This window comes from Crassostrea angulata, chromosome 1, assembly GCF_025612915.1.
Source record: "Crassostrea angulata isolate pt1a10 chromosome 1, ASM2561291v2, whole genome shotgun sequence".
Taxonomy (NCBI): Eukaryota; Metazoa; Mollusca; class Bivalvia; order Ostreida; family Ostreidae; genus Magallana; species Magallana angulata.
Window position 1 is genome coordinate 9,475,385 of NC_069111.1, and position 24,542 is coordinate 9,499,926.

The 24,542-nt window shown below is 33.2% G+C and overlaps 2 protein-coding genes across 2 annotated transcripts in view; one reads left to right on the forward strand and one right to left on the reverse strand.

Moving 5' to 3' along the window:
- The first annotated feature begins 107 nt into the window (after window positions 1–107).
- On the forward strand, window positions 108–7,708 carry LOC128179890 (F-box only protein 47-like). Its single transcript, XM_052847582.1, has 10 exons — window positions 108–215; window positions 333–514; window positions 623–802; window positions 1,124–1,200; window positions 1,622–1,805; window positions 2,055–2,225; window positions 2,435–2,593; window positions 2,764–2,906; window positions 3,479–3,638; window positions 4,514–7,708. Exons 1-10 carry the CDS (start codon window positions 208–210, stop codon window positions 4,612–4,614), a joined length of 1,365 nt encoding a protein of 454 aa, XP_052703542.1. The 5' UTR covers window positions 108–207; the 3' UTR covers window positions 4,615–7,708.
- LOC128179881 (tyrosine-protein phosphatase non-receptor type 5-like) overlaps window positions 5,505–24,542 on the reverse strand; it is a 27,896-nt gene continuing 8,858 nt past the window's right edge. Inside the window, exons 5-15 of the mRNA XM_052847571.1 lie at window positions 18,193–18,291; window positions 17,723–17,970; window positions 13,163–13,249; window positions 12,956–13,055; window positions 12,572–12,650; window positions 11,823–11,899; window positions 11,104–11,241; window positions 10,087–10,209; window positions 9,574–9,740; window positions 9,152–9,265; window positions 5,505–8,741 (exon numbers count right to left, since the gene is read on the reverse strand). Coding sequence (XP_052703531.1) covers window positions 8,633–8,741; window positions 9,152–9,265; window positions 9,574–9,740; window positions 10,087–10,209; window positions 11,104–11,241; window positions 11,823–11,899; window positions 12,572–12,650; window positions 12,956–13,055; window positions 13,163–13,249; window positions 17,723–17,970; window positions 18,193–18,291 — 1,341 coding nt within the window. The 3' untranslated portion in view covers window positions 5,505–8,632. The remainder of the gene's footprint in view (window positions 8,742–9,151; window positions 9,266–9,573; window positions 9,741–10,086; window positions 10,210–11,103; window positions 11,242–11,822; window positions 11,900–12,571; window positions 12,651–12,955; window positions 13,056–13,162; window positions 13,250–17,722; window positions 17,971–18,192; window positions 18,292–24,542) is intronic.

Genomic DNA, 24,542 nt, shown 5'->3' on the forward strand with positions numbered 1-24,542 from the left:
AACAAAAATGGGGAAATAGCAAAGGTTATTTGTGAACATTTTATTGTCTTTCATTACCAGTTTAACTTATTTAGATAAATCCGAATTTTATCACTATTTTGTGTCGTACTAAATGTGTTTTTTGCAGACGACAGTTCCCGCGAAATGTTAAGCATGATGCAGACGACAAATGTGGAAAACCGGAGTGTCCACGCATAGCCACCACAGATGAAAAGGTATAAACGTATATCAATTTCATTTTGATTTTAAAATTCGAAAATGTTTTAAGTAAAACATTAAGACTTTGTTCTGCTATATGGTCACTTATTTAGATATCTATTCTTAAATCTCAGGCTAAGATCATCTGTAATGGACATCAAGGCCTTTTTGCAATGCAAAAAACTTCGACGCTCTCACAGACTGGAAGCTAAGGAAAATTCAGGAACACAAACGGAAAAAATGAAATTAGGATCTCTTGGGCACTTCAGCGTACTTCCTTTAGAGTTGAAATTCTTCATTTTACGGTATCTTACAGGTAATGTTGCAAACTTAAACTTAGCATGAATATCGATCTATATTTTTTATTTATTAGAAAATTGATAGGTGTATAGATTTTCTGTATTATTTGAATGTCCTATTTCAGTTGAAGATTTGAGTATTTTGACAATAACATCAAAAGCCATGAGAAACTTGATAGAAGGATACAGAGTTTTGATGCCTCTTATTCCAAGTGATCTCATGAAAAGACTCCATATAACCAAAACCTCACAGGCCTTCCCCCATGATAAGCAAAAAGCCTTTCTGGACACATTTTACAGATTAGGTAATAGAATAATCTTCAGTTTTAAAAGAATATTTTTTTTAATTATTTTGTTTTTTAGTGGTATATAAAGATGAATTTTAACTTTTAATGTCAATATAACCTTTAAAGAATGGATTACATGTATCAGAATTTGTAAAAATGTTTTAACATAGGTATAAGAATTCTTGGTATGTTGATCAACAAACTCATCAAATGTAAATGTAGAAATTGCCTAGTTGTTTAAATATGAATCAAGAAATTGATACTTGTCATCATGTCATGAAGATAATAATAATTTATTATATATATATATAGTTTACCGTCATGTTTTACTTTTTGTAGGCCTACTTACCAAAAGGTCAACTTGCTTGTATGCAACTAGAGACAGACTCAAATTTGTTAATGAGATTTTGACAAAGGTTTGTGAGTTGGAACTATATAAATCTTTAAGCTAACTCCTAACAGTTGTTTCACATTTACCTATTAAATAATTGTTGGAAAACTTAATCATAATTATCAATTCAATAACATAAATAATACAAAAATATAAATTGATAATTAAGAAGATTGAAAACATATAATAACTGTAAACCCCCCCCCCCCCATCCACCTCCTCATAAAAAAATCACAAGGCTATTTTTGATCTTGAATGCAAGTTGTGCAAGATATTACCTTTGTTTTAAATTCCTCGAAATGAATTTACATATTGAAAGAGAAATAGGTTATTTCTTTGTATGCTCCTTCAATTCTATAAATAAAGTGGGTCTGTACTCTGCAATCATATTCCTGCACTGCAGTTTTTCAATTTCAAAGTTATGACTGCATGTCCCATTGTTCCAGATGATGTGCAATAATTCTGACTGTGATAACCTGACCCAGTGCATGTCACTCGCCTGCTTTGGGAAGTTCCTCCACACTGTGATTGCTGGTTGGGACGATTCGGAATGTCAGAGGACCTATGATGCAATCGCCCATCACACCTGTCTGTTGAAAAATGTCAAGCTTGTTATCAACAGCAAGCCAGGTACCATCACACTATAGAGTAAATAGATAATTATTTGTCTAGTAGATATTGTAATTTTGATTCAAGCAATTTTATTCATGTTAAGAAGAAAAGCATTTGGAAGCACATTAACCTCTTTTCACACCAAGGATGCAGCTAGATTAGCATTCAGCATTAAAATTTATATGTATGCTTTATATCAAAATTGTATTTGTAGGTACCCATTTGCATTCAGCATTAAAATTGTTATGATATAAATATTTTTTGTAGGTACCCATGTCCAAACAGAGCATGAAGTAAGGACCTTCCTTAGGAGGGTGATACTGGACCACTGCCAGTCAATAGTGGACAGAGCGTTCTGGTTGGGAAGAATCCTGAAACCATGGCCAATGGTTCATCAGGCCAGGATATTGTTCCTGCTGTATGGGCCAGAAATCAATGGTACACTGATTGTCTGGAGGAGGCAGTTGACGAAACTTAATTAATCATCATAAATAAATCAGTAAAAAGAATTAAAATCTTAATTTCTGTTTAGAAACATTTAAATTACTGTACAAAATGCTGTGAATGATAATGTTAACACAGAGAGAGAGAGAGAGAGTACATTATATAGTTACTCCATAGTGACATTTATTTTACTTGCTTTTTAGGAGAAATTCAGTGGTATGAGTTTTGTGTAAGCACACCTGTTAACCCAGAACAGTCTGCGAAGCATTTTGGAGAGTTGGCCAATGCAGTGCAAATTCTACATGGCTATCGGCGTGAATGGACAGAGGATGACATCATTAGTATCCTGGATGAACTTACAAGTATGCATTTTAACACCCCCCCACCCCCCCCCCCCCCCAAAAAAAAATAAATTCAAGCTTTTCATTATACCAACAGTTGTACGCAGAAGAATTATTTTTAATTCCTGCACAAATAATATACCGCCTAGTAGTTTTGAGAAATATTTTGAATTTTTTTTTTCATTTTGAAGATTCTCCCGAGGAATGGATGGCAGAGAATGTGGCACACCTATTTATCCTTTGTGGTGATGTTATTACGTCCAAAATGCTGATCAGCAAAGCCATTAATGGAAGAACTGTTGAACTTTCCACGATTACTACTTCATTTTGTGTGGTAAAAATTTCATGATTTCTATTGTACAAAAAATGCTTGTTTTGGTCTCATTTTTTAAGGTCATTTATCATTATTTTCACTTTCTGGTACAATCACGTTTACACAATAATCAAAAGGATCCGACTCAAAAAATTGATTATAAACCATCTACATATCATTGACAATGAATGGATCAAGTTTTGAGATGTATGTATGCAAATTAATGCTTACAGGCTCTTTATCTATGCATTATACTGACTTATAATGGGTTGTTTTATGTACAGGTAATTTTCTACTCAATCCTTCACCTTGTTGTTTATAGGATGTAATGTTTGCAAAAGAAATCAAACTACAGTACCTAACATAAAGCACTTATTTTTTTGATTGATTTCTATATATTCATTTTCGGCACAAAATACGTACTTTAGAGTCTAATACTATTAGCACAATAGATTTAATTTAAAACATCTTTTCATAATCAGTATTTTTTTTTATTACCGTACCTGGTACATGTACATGTATTTGCAAATATCAAATATTTTTCTATCAATTCTTAATTCATTAGTTTAAAATGTAATTTTTACTTAATTTAGGTTTGTGTAAAGAACAGTTTCAGCTTGTCGTATGTCCTTGGAATGATACACAACATTATTGGAGCAATGGATAAGCCAAAGGATCGACTGCACTACCTCAATAGTCTGATGGACATGTTTAGGGAGCTTATTTTGGATTTACATGAATTCTCTGATCAAGGTAAATAATTTTGTAATCGTATAAGCAAGGTCTTCATAAATTCATATTTTAAGCATTTCGGCTCTTTACTCTTAATGAAAGTAGCAATAATTGTGTGCAGTCATGTGCAGTGACTATGCAAATGGATCAGCAAATAATTCTGTCTTCAATTTGTATATAAGATGACTAATTATAATTAGGTTTTTCATAATCATTAAGATATTTAAAAAGTCAAAGCTACATAAGTTTTCTTGCCTAAACAGCAAGTCATGTCTTATCAAGAACATTGTTACATCTAATAATTTGAGATTCCCTTGAGGGATCAAAATGAAACCTGATCTCCAAAAATATATATATTTTACATGCAAGATATCCATAATGTTTGTGAAATACTATATGAATCAATCTTCATCATAAATAAAGTATTCAAAGTCCTAATAACCCCCAACTTTAATTTGTGTGGCCTCAAATGAAATATACCAATGTTGCAAATTCACTCCATTGAGATATGTCGTGTAAATCTTTGAAATTGTATGCAGGCAAGTGATTAAATATTCATGCATATGCATGCACATGTTGAATTTTGACATGAGAGCATTAAATCTAATTAAATCTAAATGAGAAACTTGAATATACACTGTATATGGTAATGGTACATTTATGTATAGCTCTTAAGTAGCCTATATACACCTAGTTTTGTATTCTAAAATTCAATGTTCCTTACTAGTCCATTATTTTAATGACAAAAGCCCCATGTTTTCTCATTTTATTTTCTCAAAGTTAACAATGAAATTCTATGGAATTTGGTACAATGTATAGCAGTGGGAATTGGTAAGCTATGGAGATTCTGCTCTGCTTCTTAGTATTCTTGAAATTATATTTTTGGTTTATTGCAGAAGATGGACGTGAAAATGACATGTACTACATGGTCACAGCTCTCTCTGAATTTACAAAGAAAATAGTCGTCGTGGCTTTCAAGAACATGCTGACAAGTTGAGTTTCCGAAGACTATAACAAAGGATGCTGGCTGTGATTCCGCAAATGAAATATGACTTGAACTATCTCCAAAATTACTTCTCCTTACAGATCTTAAAAGCATTAATGAATACTGAAGCTATGAGGAAATACCAACCAAAAATTTCAAAAGCGTTTTGAAAGCTGTTTTTTTTACACTTGAATTGTGTTGAATGTACACATGCAGTATCATGTGCACATTGTTACTTTTTTACATGTCTGTGATCAGAATTTGTTAATAAATGTACATGTACGTGTGTATATCGCATTATGTTTTGTGATTAAAGTGTTAATATTTAATATTTTGTTAAACGTTTTATCATGAACAAATAAATGGAAGACTCCGGCTATTAATTAACTTGCACAATATGTGCCCCAAATTAGAAAATTTTAAATATCGTTAAATTACATCCCATCTGCTGAATTTGGAATGGGGGCATACAGCAAAGAACAATATACCAGTATTTTACAGAATTAATACATCTACAGATATTGTAAGGAAAAGAATTTAGTGCAATAGTTTTTTTTCTTCTGAAACACAAGATGGCAATTTCCCAGACCACATTTTATTCCATAGAAAATGATATGAGAAGAGCCCAACTTTCGAATCTGTCCATAAGAATAAAAATCTAAATGGATTTAAATAAAAAAATAAATGTTCATGTTTTCAACTCTGATAAATCATTAATATCAATTCTTAAATAAAGTTTTCATTAAAATTTCCTCGGAAGAAATGAAACAAGTCTGTCATACTAAAAGCATGAAAGAGAAGATGTGATTAACGATAGTTTTGGGGTTTTTCTAACAACCAGCATTAGAAATACAATTTATTATGTTGATATCCTGTATATGAATCTAAATGAAGAAACTAGGTAACACAAAAAGATATTTATTGCACAAAGGCATAAAGTATAACACATAGTAGAACTATTTCTCTACTGACAAAGATATCACAGATAATGAGCCTCTTCATCCAGACTGTCATAAAGCTGAAGGTTACACAGCGACTCAGTTACCACTCAGTTATACTGTTATAAACACCAAAACAATCTGTACAGTGTTCTATGTCATATGTCTAAAGATCAACATAGTCGTAAAATGCCTATGCCTGACACATTAATAATTGTTGGCAGATCCATCCTGCATACACTACAGCATCTAGTGATAATTTTCAATTTTTGGCAAATCATACGAATGTTAAGTAGACTACCTAGCTCTATGGGCCAGTGAAAAAATCTGAGGCCACCTAGAAAACATGCAACCTTCAGAGCATAAGTGTTAGTTTAGGCCAAAGAATAAATGTGTTGGTTATTAGGCAGTCAATAATTGATTATTTCAATTTTCAATATCAAATTCAATATTTTGGGAATCTTGCAATAAAAATAAATATAAAAGACTTGTCTATTGCATTATATTTTGAAAATTTTGGCCTGAGAACCAGTTCATTAATTTTTTTGGCCTTAACACTGGTCAGATCCATTCAAGAATGTATGCACCCTTACAGTTATAACACTGTTTGTATTCAGGTGGAGTGGAGAGATTAAAATAGGAAATGGAGAGAAAAAGTTTGATTGTGTTATGATGAAAACTCTTGGTTCTAAGCCGAACGCTGTTTCATGGAATACGGTGGTTAAGTGAATAAAAGTACAGAAAATAACCAGTACAATACACATATAAAAAAATACAACACAGAACAAAAATATATATGTCATAACAGTTGTAACAAGTCAGATGGATTTGATCTTACCCACATATATATGAACATAAACCCATAGAGAAAAAGTCAATGTCTAATGTAAATAGTTGTACCAAGTTGTAATTAATAACTGTAAATATTAAAAAAATTTGCCAAAGTAATAATTGTTTGCCATTAATATGAAAAATAATGTATTTAAAAAGGTTCATTCAAGATATTTTACTAATAAACCAAGTGAGTTTATAACGGGGTGTATTCGTTGGCTACTCCAGAACTGGTAGACAATGGAGATCTACCCGAGATCTCCATACTGCAAATGAGCATATTAGGATTACTCTTGCAGCTCTCAAATCGACCAAACGAATACACCCTCAGTTATCTGGTGTTCTTTAAATTTAAAAAAAAAAGCCTTTGTTTAAGAGTGAGGTAGGTTGAAATGAGATCCATAGATGCAGTTTTTTGCATATGATCAATATAAATTTACGCTTCAGAAATATTGAAAAAGATATTGAATAATTGGATAATTTTTTATGTTTATACATGCATATGCATATTTTTGTGCACTTCTAAAATGTCAAAAGACAAAAAAAATATTAGCCTGATATAGATGTCAAGTATATGATAGGGCATGATGATATACACATTTAATAATGTTCAGTACAAAGATATTTTAAAAAGGAATGCAAGGCTCTAGAAAATACATGTGAAGCTGCTATAATATAACCCAATATAGCCATGGAATTCATGATATTTTTAAAGTCATATATTGAGACTCTAAGTAAGATCATTACAATCTAAATTAGTATAGGATTTCCGTGTTTATATTTTTCAGTACCAGAACTGAATTTCGATATTGGCCCTCTATTCTCAGTGAGGAAACCCTCCCCTTCTGTTTAGTACTATACGTATAAGATAAAATTTAGAATTGTTGGGAATTTAAGATAATGTTATAGTGAATACACATAAAACTACACAAATGCACCAAATACACAAATTGTTCAAGTTGTGTTCACCAGTAAAGACATACGAGTATATATATATATATAAGTTGTAAAAAAAAACCAAAACAAACAAAATTGAACACAATTCTTTAAATTAATGCAAGATTGATTCTAAAAAGGTTAAAACATATGACTAGAGAAATCTCCTCTGTATAAAAAAGGAGGAAACAACAGGAATTCTCTCAGAACAAAGTGATTGTTAGGTAACAGTGTACCTAGATACATAAAGATAAAATGAAGAGTATAGCAGAGTTTGTTAGTTAACAGAATCTTTTCTACACATAAACGGTGTCAATACACATCTGTGAACCTGTCCACAGCAACAGGTATAAGTAGTACTTATTCTCTATTACCTTCAAACATTCAACATGCCTATCCATGCGCGGATCTAGATGGGGGGTCGGGGGGGTCCCGACCCCCCCTGGAAAATGAAAATTTATTAAATTTACATAGTAAAATTATCGCGAAAATATGCCTCGGACCCCCCCTGGCAAACACAATTATCCTTCGGACCCCCCCCCTGGAAAAATTTTCTGGATCCGCGCATGCTATCCATACAAAAATTTTTATCTAAAACACTGCAAATGTATTCCATGATTAATATACCCACTGACTTTGTAACTCATGCACATCACTGGGATGTCTTACCTTTTAAAGATACCATGTTTGGAAAAAGTAATATGCCATGATGTATAGTTAAAATACTCTTAAAACTACTGGAGCTTAATAAGAGACTTGTATCTGAAGTATGTAATCATAAAAAAAAAAAACAACAACAAAAATATACACATTTGGTCACATAACTTGCCGTTGAAAATATAAGATAATGTTACTCTCTTTCCATATGAATAGTTCCCATTTCCATATTGCACAAAAATGAGCCTTATAGAGCAGAAAATACTCTGCCTGCCCCCCCCCCCCCCCCAAAAAAAAAATGGTCTGATACAATTAAAATAAAAAGATATGTAACAATTTCATTTACTACATCACAAGTACATCAATTTTAGACAGACACATAACAAGGACTCTGCCCTCTAACAACAGAGGAGATTTAACGACTACACACACTGATCAACAAGTACATAGCTAAGAATCAGTAACATTCAACCCTCCATACACAACCATTCAATGCTAAAATGCCAACAAGTAGGTTCTGACAATCAGGGTTCTAACACACTCTTGCGTATAAATTGTACTGCTGATATAATTGCGTACTGCTGGTATAATTGCGTACTGCCAATTTAGCAGGTGAGTCTGCCGCTGAACAATAGAATCAACCAATGCTGCATCCAGCTAGGGTAGGGTCAGTGGTAAGGCTGGCAATTGGAAACAGGTTCAGCCAAGTCCTTTTCATATTCACACAGAGCTTGATGTATAAATTCATACTGTTCATGAGTTTGGATCATTCCACCTCTGTAATTAAAGAACAAATAAATCAATGCCAATACAAATGTACATGAATGTGTTTTTAACATACCCCCTTTCTAATAATATATAAACTATACAGCATATAGTACCGGTAAATGGTGTGAATTCCCCTATTATTTACTGTGATTGACAATTGGTTAAATTACTGTAAAATCATTAAAATTCATGAGGGTCAATTTTTGTGGATGGCTGAAATTAAATAGGTTCGCGGGGATGTAATTTTGTGTATTCTTTATACTTACAAAAGGAAGTATGGCTTTAATAAATTGATTGATTTCTTAATTTGTGGATGATGTTAATTCGTTGGTAGGAGGAACCCACAAATTCTGTGAAAATTGAGCCACTACCAAATCTAATGATTCCACAGTATTTGATTATCAGAAAAAAGAGAGCACCTGTCACTTCTCATGTTGCACACAATTCCTAGCACATCCACTGACTGTTCCTCCCTCAGCTGTCTCATACCAGTACTGATAGCAATGAAGCAACCTGTTCTTCCAATACCAGCACTACAGTGAAAAAAACATAACCAAGCCAATTACCAAATGTACCATGCTATGTCTCTTTTAATTCATCCATTCAAAAATTACCGGTTCTACCAGATATTTTATTAAGTTATAAAAAAAATTATGCTACATTGTCTTCCAGAAAATCATAAGCTATAATGCAGGTATGAAAATCTTTGTGCAACATTCAAGAATATTTGAAAAAGCAAAAGTATTACAGAAGTAAATGATAATATATGTGAATAAAGAAATAAAGCAAGTGATACCTGCTGAATGTTGATCAGTACTCAGTAGTACATGTGGATACCTACCTACAGTGGACAATCACTGGTCCCCTGGCCCTGGTTCTGTCGCCCCGGTACCGCCGGAGCTCCACCTCCTGAATCAGCTGTAGCAGCATGTGTGGGGACTGGGTCGGCTTGTGGTCAGGCCAGGCTGTGTACCAGTAATGTAGAACATGCTGCACTTCTCCTTCGCTCTGGAAAACAAATAACGCTGAACACTTAGTCTAAGCGAAGCTTCCTGTTTTCATAGGAACAGAGCTTCACAAGATTGAGAAGCTTAGGATGTATGTGTATCAGACTTCTTTAATAATGACCCCTATTGGATCATTTCTGCCTAATGCCCTCATTGGGTCAATCAATCTTTGGATTATTTCAAATTCCATTAAATGATTTCTATTTTATGGCCAATATTCAATCACTTCTGCTTTATGCCCCGACTTGGGTCAATCAAACATAGTGTTATTTCAAATTCCACCAGAACTTTCATTACTCAAAGATACCATATTGACCGGACTAAAGGGGTTTTTCCAGCGTACTTACACGTAGAAGTAGATGTCTGAGAATGTAGCCCTGCTTGTCAATGATGCGGTCGACCTTCACCTCAATGTCTCCAAAAGTACACCAGGTCTCACTCTCCTCAGGTAGATAGTTCTCACATTTTGTCTATATAGATAAAATACATGTACAGTTGAACTTTGATATATCTCAAATACAATGGATATACAAAGGGATTTGTAAGTCCCAACCATTTATTTTTAAAAGTATTTTACCCTCGATATCTCTAATACTTAGATATCTCGAAGTTTTTAAACAGTCCCATCTACCGGTAGTTCGAGATAACAGATTTTGACTGTGTTATACACTGGTTTAGATTGTACAATTTGTTTTTTTATAAGATATGCATAAAATGATATGGATACTTTTGAAAAATTTGATAATGCAATTCTGAACATTTCCATTTGATACTTCATTGAGATTACCGGTATTTTATAAAGATGCATGTACCGATAAAGACACTTTTGAAAGAACAACACAATCATCTTTTTTGTACATGTGTTGACAATATCGGTAACTTACAAAATATGCATGGATTGATGAGGATCCCTTTTAGGGATAAACATCTGTGAATATCCTTTTCCCTATGCACTAATAAAGATACATGCACCCTTTTCTGGGAAAAAATACTATTTGATACGAGTAGATTATAGGACTCTTTGTCGTGGATCATTTTCTACCATTTTCTGTTCTTTTACCACAGGTAGAGGTTTGGAAAAAGTAAGTGTAAAATATGATATATAATTTTTTTTTTCGAACAACCAGTTAATCACAATGGACTGAAACAGCTAAAATCTTATCAAGACTGTTAATTAAATAGTATTTTGTAAAGTTTGGTCAAGGCTAATAGACATAAGGTCAAGGCTAGTGGATGTAAGGTCAGGGTTAGATAAAACTGTTAAAATAGGCAGACTTGTCATATATGCACTACCTGGAAATGAAAATTTATGAAAGGACAATCCGTTTAGCAGAAGGCATTGGCAATTGTGTAATGAGACCTACTTTGGCTTTCTCCTTAAGCTTTGTTATCATGACAATGATTGGTGACTTTTCTATCCAGACCATCCTCCAGAAGTCTACGATGGTGTGAGACATAGGGCCCTGTGTGGCGATGTACGCCTTCTCTTCTCCTTCGTAGCCCTGCAAGTCAACATTATACAATCACTGACAAGCTGTTACATATCATTCTAGCACACAATACCTTATAACTTTTTTGGATTGTGTAACTTCAGCTTTTTACAACACTTCTCATATTTCTCCAAAAGGATTAAGTTTTGAGTTTCCTTTGTGAGATGAATCTAATTACGCCTGACAAACATTAAAGAGTTCATAGATCACCAATACTTTGTATTGGAGATTTGTAACTTAATAATAATTATTGATTAAGCTTCAAAACCAATAAAACATATTGTAATACAATCTTACTAGCATTGCAAATTCTACATTACATAACTGGACCAGATAACTGGAGTCATTTTAATAAGATCAGAACTTTCAGTATGATATAACTAAGTAGGCCTAGCTTGCACATCAAAACAAGTTGAAATTGATCTGGTCTCCAGTGAAATTTACACAAATTGCATAGGCAAAGCTTAGAGCCATCCCCGAGTTGCTAAAAATTTAACAGGCCAACATCAGATCACTGTTTGACATAACTAACCAAAGTCCATGGCTCTATAAATAAATAAATGAATGAAAGATTTTATTGATGTCTGTCTTACTCTGATGTAGTTGGCATTGATGTATGACGACAAGGGGTCCCATTCACTATCAGGAAGGATAACTCTGCTGTGTTCATCTGAAATCAGATATGGTTGGTACAGTGCATCTACCAGGTCATCCCTGGCCCTGGTCTCTACTTAACATAACGCATATCCGTTTTTTTTTTTTTTCATGTGTCAAAAAATTTGCGGAATGGGGAAGATATGTAACATTTTTAATTTGTGTCAGTCATTTTTTGCAATTTTTAAAAGTCTCTTATAGTAAGTAATACAGGGTTTAATTTCTGTGTAGTCAATATTTTGTGATTTGAAAGAGATTGTGGAAAAAAGATTATCATGAAAATTTCCAGATATACGGTACCTTGGCCTTTACCAGTTGAATATGAAAATTAGAAATAATCACATTATAATAATTCAAGAGGAACTATTTCTTTCTACTTGTAAATCCTGATGATATATACAAGTACCTGTACTTGACAACAGTGTATGGAGAAAAAAATACAAATTAAGTACTAAAAATAAATCAGTAAAGCGAAGTAAATTGTAAAAATTAATAGAGATGTCCTGTGCACTTCAACACAAAGGAAACAGGTAATTGTGATTGTAATTGGACATCAATGTGACAAAAATTTAATAACAATTTTTAAGTATTTAAGGATTTAATAAAACCAACCAGACTATGCATATTTAAATAAAATATACATGCTTAACCAATAATAATTGGGGTATAAAAATGAAGGGTAGTTTACTTGGTATAATGGTCCGGTATCGGTTCTTCATTCCTGATCCTGCCACGTAAACCTTCTCTGGGTGATTCATGGGAATTTCCTACAATCAGATTGTTGCAATATATAGATCTTGTAGTCTATATCAATTTACAAAGATAAGCTACAGCTGTTATTCTGAATTAAGTTTGATATACATAGGTAACCTATTCTTTTTTTGCTAAATAAAGAAAATATATAAGAAATCTTAGAATCTGTTTTTCAAAATTCATGAAACCCTGACTACAACTTCCTCCTTTAAACTCTCATTCTCAAATTGGATGTTTAACTTCAAATTTAAGCAAATTTATATTAGGGTTTATGTTTAACTTCAAAATTTGCATGTACAAAAGTGTACATAAGCCATACCCAAAATTCTTCGTATAGGACTCTACTGTTTTTGATTGCGTTGCGTAGATCTCTGCGACTCAGTCTATTTCCGGCAGTAAGTAAATATTCAAGTCCAGTACTATAAAGATATCAATAAGTCACATCAAACCCTTCCGACGACTTCCTGCTTTAGGAGTTTATTATCATGACATTGACTGGATTGATTTTGGTTACAGGTTTTTTTACCCTTCTTTGGGGGGAGTTCCTTCCCAGCGATTTGTCTCTGGGGAGGCTGCCTTGAGATCAATTTTCAGTGAAGCGCTCGATCCTCTTCTATATTTTAAAGAAAGAGAGAAAAGGAGCTAGAAGTTAACATGCAAAAAAACAATTCATTTTTGATGATCAAGACACCATGTTAACTTTCCTTCTATCATTCTGATAGTAAGAGGTCGGACAGAATCCCATGACTTATTGATCTATAGGATTAATGATTATACACATTACAGTGCTGGTTGCTCCAAATATCTGATTTCACAAAATAGTGGAGATGAACAAAAAAAAAAGCCTACACATAAAACTGTAGATATTATGTTACTTAATTTTTATCTTGTCCCCTAGCTAACCACAAACCCTCTGTTGACAAAGTGTTAAAGAAACAAATGAATGTGAATAATTTTCTATCATAGATACATACTATACACAGAAAAACCAAAATATGATTATCATGAACATGATGAAGGTAACTTTGTTCATGAAGAGTTTCATATAATCTAAAATAAATATTTATGATACATGTATCAAATTTGATTTACTAAAACTTTGCTATAGCAACAGTTTCCAACACAGATTAAGTCAAAAATAAGGATCATTGCAATGCTCAATAACATGAAAACATATTACTTAGAAAACATACTTATATTAATTTTTATTTACAAATTTTGTACAAAGAATGATTTATGGAAAACAAACCTGTCATAATTTTGTTAATATTTTTTCTACAAAAACAATTTAAGGTGGTATTAGACACCTCCATGTTTTGACATACTATTTATTGAAATACATGTGTAAATCATAAAATCAAGTGTAATTTGAAAAAAATAATTTTTTTCCCAAAAAGATCACCTAACAGCGTTGCATAGTGGGTTAGAGGCTTCTCTACAAATCTGTAAGTCATGAGTTCGAATCACTCTGGGGATTTTATATTTTTTACCTTTCTAAAAAATTTGGTTAAATATTGTGAAATTCGAAAGTTCTAAACCAGTGAAAGTATCTCAATTATACTGTAGCTTAATCCAAATTAATATCGAAATAAGTCCCATTCCACCTTAAATTACTTTTTTTAAAAACTGTCGTATGGTATGATTTTAAAAAAAATTATCTGAAAACAAAGGATTACTTAGGTATCCAATTTCTTAAGATGAGTTTCTTGGATGAGTGTACAAAATTATCAGGATACACACAGAGTGAATTGGCTTACACAGATTGTACCTATATAATCCATACAAAACTATAACACTGGTTTTTTTGTGTGATATGGTCAAAGGAGATTAAGTGTAAGCTGAACTCTAGTGGATTTTTCACACTGTCATTATGAAAAAACAAATTTGTTCTGGTAATAAACACTCTGTATATGTATTTTGGACAACAGACCAACCATTCTATCAAACATCACTCGCAGGTCTTTGTTCCACTAAACACCTTCTATGTTGTTAATCCCATTTAGTAAACATAGGTAATCACAGATTACAAAGCTCACCGAGACGAGGCATCAACTTTATGAGGCATCACCTTTAAAACCACCTTTATCATATGATATGAAAATCATAGTTAATGATCTTGGATATTCATGGATACTGTTTTGACACAATATCGTATATCATATGTAAAAAAATTGTATGATAATCCTATGTTCATTTCATACATTATTATAAGATACAATGTTTATCAATACAATAATATAAAATATGATATTGCATCCAATGATACTTACAATATATATCATTTAATACAATATAATACTGTAATAAATATTGATGCAATATGATTTTGTAACATATAATATGACATTGTATCGTGTTATACATTATTGTATTTAATCACATAATACAATATCATAATATCTAATATAAATACAATATAGCATTATTTGATACTATATCATATCACATAATACATCACAATATTGTAACATATGATATTATATTGTATAATATAGTATAATTTTGTATTGTATGATATTGTATCATATTTGATACACAATATTGTATCATATGATACAATATAATTTGATAAAACATTGTTTCATATCATATGATACAATATCATCCGATACAGTACGATATTATATAATACAATATCATTTTATACAATATCATATCATATGATACAATATCATATTATACAATATCATATTATATGATATCTTATAATATCATATAATACAATTTCATGTATTATATAACAATATATTATATAAACCAATATCATATTATACAATATTGTATCATACGATATGCTATAATTATAATATACAATATCGTATCATATGATACAATATCATATATTGCAATATAATATGAAACAATATCATTCGATAAAATAATATATTATACAATATCATATTCTACAATATTGTATAATAATATACAATACTATACATAACAATATCATAATACAATATCATATAATAATGTACAAAAAAATTGATACAATATCATATCATATCATATAACTTTTTACAATATAATGTATGATATTACATTGTATCATATAAAACAATAGTGTATCATATCATAGAATACTATATCATAGGAATCATGTTAAATCATTTAACAACAAACACATCTATCAAGCAGGTTTGAGTGAGGTAGGAGAATTTTTAGCATCCTTGATAATGGAGATCAGGCTCTGCATCTGAAGCTACCTCTGCAATTCATTTATATTATAGTTAAATCAATTATGCAAGCTATTATCTATAAAACATGTAACCTGTTCCAAAAAACTAAACCTCATCCAGCATCCGAAACCTATGGCTCAGATTCAGCATTCAAGCCTGTCAGATGCATCAGTATCATGAGATGCATCATCCCTGCAAGTTTGGTGATGTAAGGACCAGTAATAACTAAGATATAATCATCAGAGGGCACCTGCTCTAAAAACTTTAACCAGCTCTTAAAACCTTAACCTCATCCAGCATCCGAAACCTATGGCTCAGATTCAGCATTCATGCCTGTCAGGTGCATCAGTATCGTAAGACGCACCATCCTTGCAAGTTTGGTGAAGTTAGGACCAGAAATAACTAAGATATATTTTTTAGCATCCTTGATAATGGAGATCAGGCTCTGCATCTGAAGCTACCTCTGCCATTCATTTATATTATAGTTAGATCATATATGCAAGTTTGAAATAGTGCTATTACCTACATATATTAAACATGTGACCTGTTCCAAAAAAACTAAACCTCATCCAGCATCCGAAACCTATGGCTCAGATTCAGCATTCAAGCCTGTCAGGTGCATCAGTATCATAAGACACACCATCCATGTAAGTTTGGTAAAGTTAGGACCAGTAATAACTAAGATATGATCATCAGAGGGCACCTGCTCTAAAAACTTTAACCAGCTCTTAAAACCTTAACCTCATCCAGCATCCGAAACCTATGGCTCAGATTCAGCATTCAAGCCTGTCAGGTGCATCAGTATCATAAGACGCACCATCTATGCAAGTTTGGTGAAGTTTGGACCAGTAGTAACTTAGAAATGGCTATCAAAGGGCACCTGCAACAAAAACTTTAACCTGCTCGAAAAACCTAACTTCATCTAGCATCCGAAACCTTCGGCTCAGATTCAGCATTCAAGCCTGTCAGGTGCAAAAGTATCATAAGACACACCATCCATGCAAGTTTGGTGAAGTAAGGACCAGTAGTAAGTAAGATATAATCATCAGAGGGCACCTGCTCCAAAAACTTTAACCAGCTCTAAAAACCTTAACCATATCCAGCATCCGAAACCTATGGCTCAGATTCAGCATTCAAGCCTGTCAGGTGCATCAGTATCATAAGACACACCATCTATGCAAGTTTGGTGAAGTTTGGACCAGTAGTAACTTAGAAATGGCTATCAAAGGGCACCTGCAACAAAAACTTTAACCTGCTCCAAACACCTTAACCTCCTCCAGCATCTGAAATTCATGGCCCAGATTCAGCATCCAAGTCTCTCAAGTCCATTAGTAGGTCCAGATGCATCATTCATGCAAGTTTGGTGAAGATAGGACAAGTAATAAGTTAGATACAGGACCTGCAACAAAAACTTTAACCAGGTCCGGACGCCGACGCCGACGCCGACGCCGAGGGTATAGCATAAGCTCCCCCCGACTTCGTCTCGGTGAGCTAAAAATTTAACTTTAAGAAATACATGTACGAGATGCAAGTACTTTGGAAACCTGACATGAATAACTTTGCTAACACATATCTTTTAATACATAGTTTTCAATGGTGCTGAAGTGGAACACCAGAATATTACTGTCAAGAACAACTTCCAATATAACCTAAAATTGTCATTTCATTAATCAAATTAAATGAACATGCACTCCAGTAATCATACCAGATTCAAGTCTATTTTTTTAAAAACACTCAGCAATAATTTACTTTTTGCCTTCATTGGTTGCTTCAACTATAGAAAATCAAATCTGAAAATTATACTTTCTCCTTAGAGGCTTATGTATACCCGTACAAGTATTTTTTTCAAGTATAACATTTCAGAGTACCCAAATGCTTGCAGATACATATACACTGGACAAGATATTCACCTTTCTAAGAGTCCCTTTGCTTTGATTTTCTTGGCTTGTGTTTGTACTGGGGCGACACAACCCTTGGTGACAAACACGGGGCTTCCCTCTGGCTGAATCATCACTGGGTGTTTCACATCGGGTTTGATGGAGGGGTAGAATATCTGCTGAGGCTTCAAGGAGGGGTAAAATACTTGTTCAGGCTCTGTATATTCCTCCTTCACATCCACTTGTTCTTCTTTGTTTCTTCTCCGACAGCAACAGAAAATCTGTCATTTAAAATTTCTAATGATATCAAACAAATTTTCACTTTGAAACTGCTTGGAAAATAGGAAAGAATACTTTATTTTACCAACAGATAAATGAAGAACTTTTCAACCAACACTGCAAGTCAAAGTTGATGTATATGGTTCTACTGCGATGTTTGATGTTAAAATACAGTAAAGAAACCAAGACTTAACAGGTAAAATCTTCTGAGAGGTTTTACATACCACTACTGCCATCACCAGTACTATGCACACACTGCAAGCAGCTGCTAAATAGGGGAAGTAACTCTCTGTCCAAAACTTTGCTGAGGTTATCAATGGGGTCTGCAAAATAGGTTCGTAATTATTGCTTAAAACTGATACATGTAGCTATGATTGTAATATACAGGAAGTTTTTTAGTTCATCAGCCCACACACTTAACACAAAAAGGAAACACACTTCACTCCTTGAGGCATGTGACTCCTATTCTTGATATATATGATTTCTTTCGTTTGAGGGACGAATTAGACAGAAATCAATTTCTACTTGGTATAATAATGAATTAATTATCCGGATATATAAGGTTTTCATTCGAATACCTGTTTGTGTCACCTGGTTCTTAAGAACCGGTTTATTAGCAAGGCTATATAAAGAATTACTCAGGTGTTAAATACCAGTTTAGGACGACACGTACAGTGGAAAGTTTAAATTCGGCATGCAGAACGAGGAGATGTCGGGCGGGGCTCAGGCAGACATGCTACAAGCCATTCTCAACAAAATGAATGAACAGAAAATGGACATGGAGAATACTATGGCAATGCAACTTGATAATTTTAAAAGAGAATTACAGGGGGCAACTTCCTCCGTATCGTCTGAAGTGAAGAAGTTAAAGTCAGAACAAGCGATAGTCTGGAAACATCCAGGTAACAAAGATCAATTTGAACATAACGAGAAGATTATTGATACGTTGACGCAGGCTTCATGGGCCTTGAATAACAATAAATATAATTATTGCAAGGAACTTATTCATGAATCAGTTGAACTTTGTAATAAACGTAACAAACTTATCAAAATGGCTGATGCATCACCTTGTGGGTGGAGTACAGTGAAAAATTATGTAACCAATCCATTGGCTGATGATTCGGATGACGAAAAACGAATGTTTAAAGCGGAAAATAAAGCCATGAAAGAAAAGAAAGAAAAGGAGAAGCAAAAAGAAAAACTGAAATCTAAGAGTAGCTATTCTAATGTTAGGAGCAGTGCTCCTTATTTTCCTTTTCCAGCTAGACAGCCTTTTCGTGGCCCAACGCCCTTTGGCTTCCCCATCATGCCAGCTGCATCCAGATTTCCCATTGGCTGTTTCCACTGCGGAAAACCCAATCACCAAAGAAAAGAATGCCCGGAGCTTAAGTCCGCTAAATAGAGAGGCTAAACAGTCTAAAGAATCATCTTTGATAAAAGATAAGTATTATGATGGAAAAAGTTGTGTTGATGAGTTTAACGAATGCTATGAGTATAAAGAAGGTGGCAAAGTCTCTGTTAGAGGGCGATTAAAATCAAATATTGAATTTTGGAAATGCATTGATGCTTGTCATTATATCATAGATACTATTCAGGATGGTTATAAAATACCTTTTTATTCTTTACCACAGCAGAGCTTTTCGCATAATAATAAATCTGCTTTACAGGAAGATGTTTTCGTACAGGGAGCAATAATGGAGCTATTAGAAAACGGTTTGATATCCGAACAAAATACAGAGTTTTTGGTTACTAATCCTCTTTCTGTTTCAGTGAACTCCAGTGGGAAAAGAAGGCTTATATTAGATTTAAGGGAAGTTAATAAGCATGTATGGAAACAGTCTGTGAAATATGACGATATAAGAACTGCTCTTATGTATACAAATAAAAATAGTTGGTGTTTTAAATTTGACATCACAAGTGCATATCACCATGTAGATATTTTTCCTGACCATAGAAAATATTTAGGATTTTCATGGAAATTTGGTGTTCAAGATCGATATTTCTGTTTTAATGTTTTGCCATTTGGTCTCACATCTGCGCCATATATTTTTACTAAACTCACACGATCCTTAGTTAAGAAATGGCGTAGAGAAGGTAAAACTGTACTTATGTATTTAGATGATGGGTTTGGCTGCCATAGTAAGTATGACGAAGCATGCAAAATATCCAAAGAGGTACAGTATGATTTAGTTTGTTCAGGTTTTGTGCCTAAAGTGGAAAAGTCCATGTGGATCCCTTGTCAAGTTATCGAGTATCTTGGTGTTGTTTTGGATTGTAATATGGGGAAAATTTACATTCCTGAAAAGCGTGTATTTAAGATTCAAAAAACAATTTTCAAAATTGAGCATTTTATGAACCAGAATTGCAGAATAAAGGTAAGACGACTAGCAAGTTTAGTTGGACAAATCATATCTATGTCTGTTGTTATCGGAAGTGTAGCCCAGTTAATGACCAAATGTCTTAGTATTGACATTGTGTCTGCTCCAACATGGAATAGCATGATTTTAATTTCTGAGGAAAGTAAAAAACAGATAAGTTTCTGGAAATCGTCTTTAGATATGTTGAATAGAAGGGATATGAAAGTTAAACCAAGTTCTAATCTGGTAGTGTACACAGATGCAAGTGATACTGGTTATGGCGGTTATTGCGTACGGACAGGTAAAAATGTTTCTCATGGTTTATGGGAAGAATCTGAGAGAATTATGAGTTCCACATGGAGAGAATTGGCCGCGGTGGATAGAGTTCTTCGGTCATTTGTACAATTTCTCAAAGGTGAGAATATAAAATGGTTTACAGACAACGCAAATGTTGTTTCCATTGTTCAAAAAGGGAGTATGAAAAATAACTTACAAGATCTTGCAATGAACATTTTTCAAATTTGTTTAGAATATAAGATTGGTATTGAAATTGAATGGATACCAAGAGAACTCAATGAGCAAGCAGATTATTTGAGCAGAATTGTCGACTTTGATGATTGGGGTATCGTGAAAACTGTTTTTGATGACCTATCACGGGAATGGGGTCCGTATGATATTGATTTATTTGCTTGTGATTACAATGCAAAGGTAGATAAATTTTGTTCCAGGTATTGGAATCCTTTTACGTATGCAGTTGATGCATTTACTATTAATTGGACAGGTTTGAATGCATGGATCGTACCGCCATTTTATCTTATTCCAAGAGTTTTGGAGAATTTGAACGAATGCAAAGGATATGGAACATTAGTAGTTCCGCTATGGGAATCATCAGCCTTTTGGCCAATTTTAATTTCTGAAGTTTATAGGTCACATATTGTAGATTGGAAGGATCTTCCAGTAGCAAAGGAGTTTTACACACGTGGTAAACTCGGATCTGGTATTTTTGGTAAAGAAGATTTAAAGTTTAGAATGCTTGCATTTGTTTTTGATTTCAGAGTTTGATTTCAAAATTGTTTTTTGGCAGTTTTAAATTCTTCAAAATAAACAAATTTATTGATTAATTGGGAATTATTTCCCATAAACTTGTATGAGAAATATCAGGCAATTTGCGCTATGTTGTAATAGAGATCAATATTTTATCACTATGGATTTACTGAAGTTTCTTTCACCACATTTGTGGTTTGCCATTTGGCAAGTTTGGTTTTTTATCAAACTGATATCTTCATTTCTGAAGAAAATGTGCTGAATATCTTAATTAAGTTGATATGTAGATATAAGTATATGTATTTTTATACATATCCGGTAGATAATTTCAAAGCGAAAAAATATTTATTGGTGTTCCTTTACAAATTTGTTTTTTCAGGTATTTGAAAGAGATTTGATTCAGTTGCCTTCAAAGTTGCGTGAAAAGGTGTATGCACTTCCTGGGATTATGCAAGCGTCACGAGCGGATTCAACTATAAACAAATATTGTAACAGTTTCCTGAGATTTAAGAAGTGGGCAAAAGAACAAGGAATCGAGGAAAGTGAATTATTTCCTTCAAAACCTTTACATGTATCTATTTATTTAGCATGCTTGGTTCAACGGGCAAACTCTCCATCCCCTATTGTTGACGCATTCTATGGAATCAAATGGGCTCATGATCTTGTGGGATTCAATTCTCCGACTGACAATCAGTTTGTTAAAAACATTATGGAAGGTGGGAAACGTATAGTGGCAAAACCTGTTCAAAAGAAAGAACCAATAACTGTTGAAAATTTACGTTGTATGTATTTGAAACTGTTTGAATGTAATAATCTTTATAATCAAAGAATCATTTGTATGGTCTTGTTGGCATTCGCTGGATTTTTACGTAGCAGCGAACTCATAAATATCAAGAGATCTGATATTCAATTTTTACCTGATCATATTGAAATATTCATCGAGTCTAGTAAGACTGATATCTACAGAGACGGTACAAGAGTTGTTATAGCAAGAACATTTTCATATATGTGTCCTGTTTCTAATTTTGAATTGTATCTTCGTTTAGCTGGGATTCAAGACGATTCAGAGGAATATGTATTTTGTGCTATTTCGAAATCGGGAAGTGGTTACCGGTTGCGTAATCGTGAAAAGCCTCTGTCTTACACCAGGGTTCGTGAATTATTCATCGAAGCATTTACAGGAATTGTAGATAACATCAAAGTTTATGGACTTCACAGTTTGCGGTCAGGTGGAGCGACTGCGTCGGCAGTGAGGGGAATTCCGGACAGGATATTCAAGAGACATGGACGTTGGCGTTCGGAATCTGCTAAGGATGGATATGTCCAGGATCCGCTTAGTGAACGTTTAAGTGTTTCCAAAGAACTTGGTTTATAATAGTTGTAATCATGTTGTTTATTGATTATATTGTATTTTTTTTTGTATTGATTTTTCTGAATATATATGAAGTTGGATTACGTTATTATATCCTATATTAATAGTAGCATTAGTTCCCCGTTCTTTATATTTACATAGCTGCAGCGTGTCGTTGCTAATTCCACACAATGTGTTGTTATTTACTAGTATCATAGTATTCAGCTTTCATTTGGAAGGTAATGAATGGATTTAAAGGAGAAATATGATTTCTTTCGTTTGAGGGACGAATTAGACAGAAATCAATTTCTACTTGGTATAATAATGAATTAATTATCCGGATATATAAGGTTTTCATTCGAATACCTGTTTGTGTCACCTGGTTCTTAAGAACCGGTTTATTAGCAAGGCTATATAAAGAATTACTCAGGTGTTAAATACCAGTTTAGGACGACACGTACAGCGGAAAGTTTAAATTTTCAGAATTGTTTTATTAAAATCAATAAATCATGTGATCCAACTTTATGCCATAATTATGTGTGTGTACATTTAATATGCCAAATATTAAATAGCTGCAGCGTGTCGTTGCTAATTCCACACAATGTGTTGTTATTTACTAGTATCATAGTATTCAGCTTTCATTTGGAAGGTAATGAATGGATTTAAAGGAGAACAATATTTACACGGTACATATATACATTTTAAGTGTTAAGGATATATTTGAATTGAAACTTTCCCACAATCAATCAATACAATTACATTCACAATCAACCACTTCAAATATCTATCAATCAATGAACAACAGCATAGCTTTTAACAAACAATTAAATTACTGGTACTGCGTAATAACCTTATTCTTTTCATTCTAATTTTGACAACTTTTTCAATAATCTTAATATCAACCCACTCTTCATTTTCACTCTTAAATATTGTTACTTAGAATAGTATATAACATGTATAAAGTTCATTATCATAGTATTTGTAGTTTTATATAATATAGCAATGTAAATAGCAGGGCCAAGTAATCTGTTGCAGTATTTTCCTTTTCACTATAAACAATGGATTAAGGTGGAATAACACATCATCACAAAATGGCTGACCACTGATCAAAACGACATTTCGTTTTATTAAAAGGATTTTATGGACTGACACAAGTAACTTACTCCATAGCCGAGTGGATAAAGTGTCGCACTTGTGATCCGTACATCTTGAGTTCAAATCCTGCAGGGGCTTTTGTTGTTACTTACTGGAATAATTATTTTAGATATTCATTTTTTATCCCCAAACTGCAAATTTTTCGCTTATTTGACATTTGTACAGTTTATTTATCATTATGTGTTATTCCACCTTAACTGGTTTGTAACCTCCATAAAGGGGTGTCCTTTCGTATAATATGAATGATGCACCTATAGTATACTGTGTTTTAATCTTAGGTACCCGTATACATTAGTACCATTAGCCTCCCCTAAGACAAACATTAGTTTTCTTGTTGACTTGCATTCCAAGGATATGAATGTCCCACCTAATGGTACATGTACAGGTGCATTGAAATTGAACTGAATTAAATTGAATTGAATTGTACATTTGTTTTGCACCATGAAAAGAAATGTATGATTTTGTACCTTTTGACCAATGCAAGTTAAACATGAAAAATAATGAAAGAACTTTCTTTAATTATTTCTAACCTATTCATATCAATGACAACTGGTAAAAACATTGTAAGCAGTTTGTTAGATAGTAAGGCAAACACAAAATATGAAATAGTGAAGTCAGAATTATGAGGAAGGTCAAAGTTAGACAAAGTTGAGTGGTTCTAACTCCA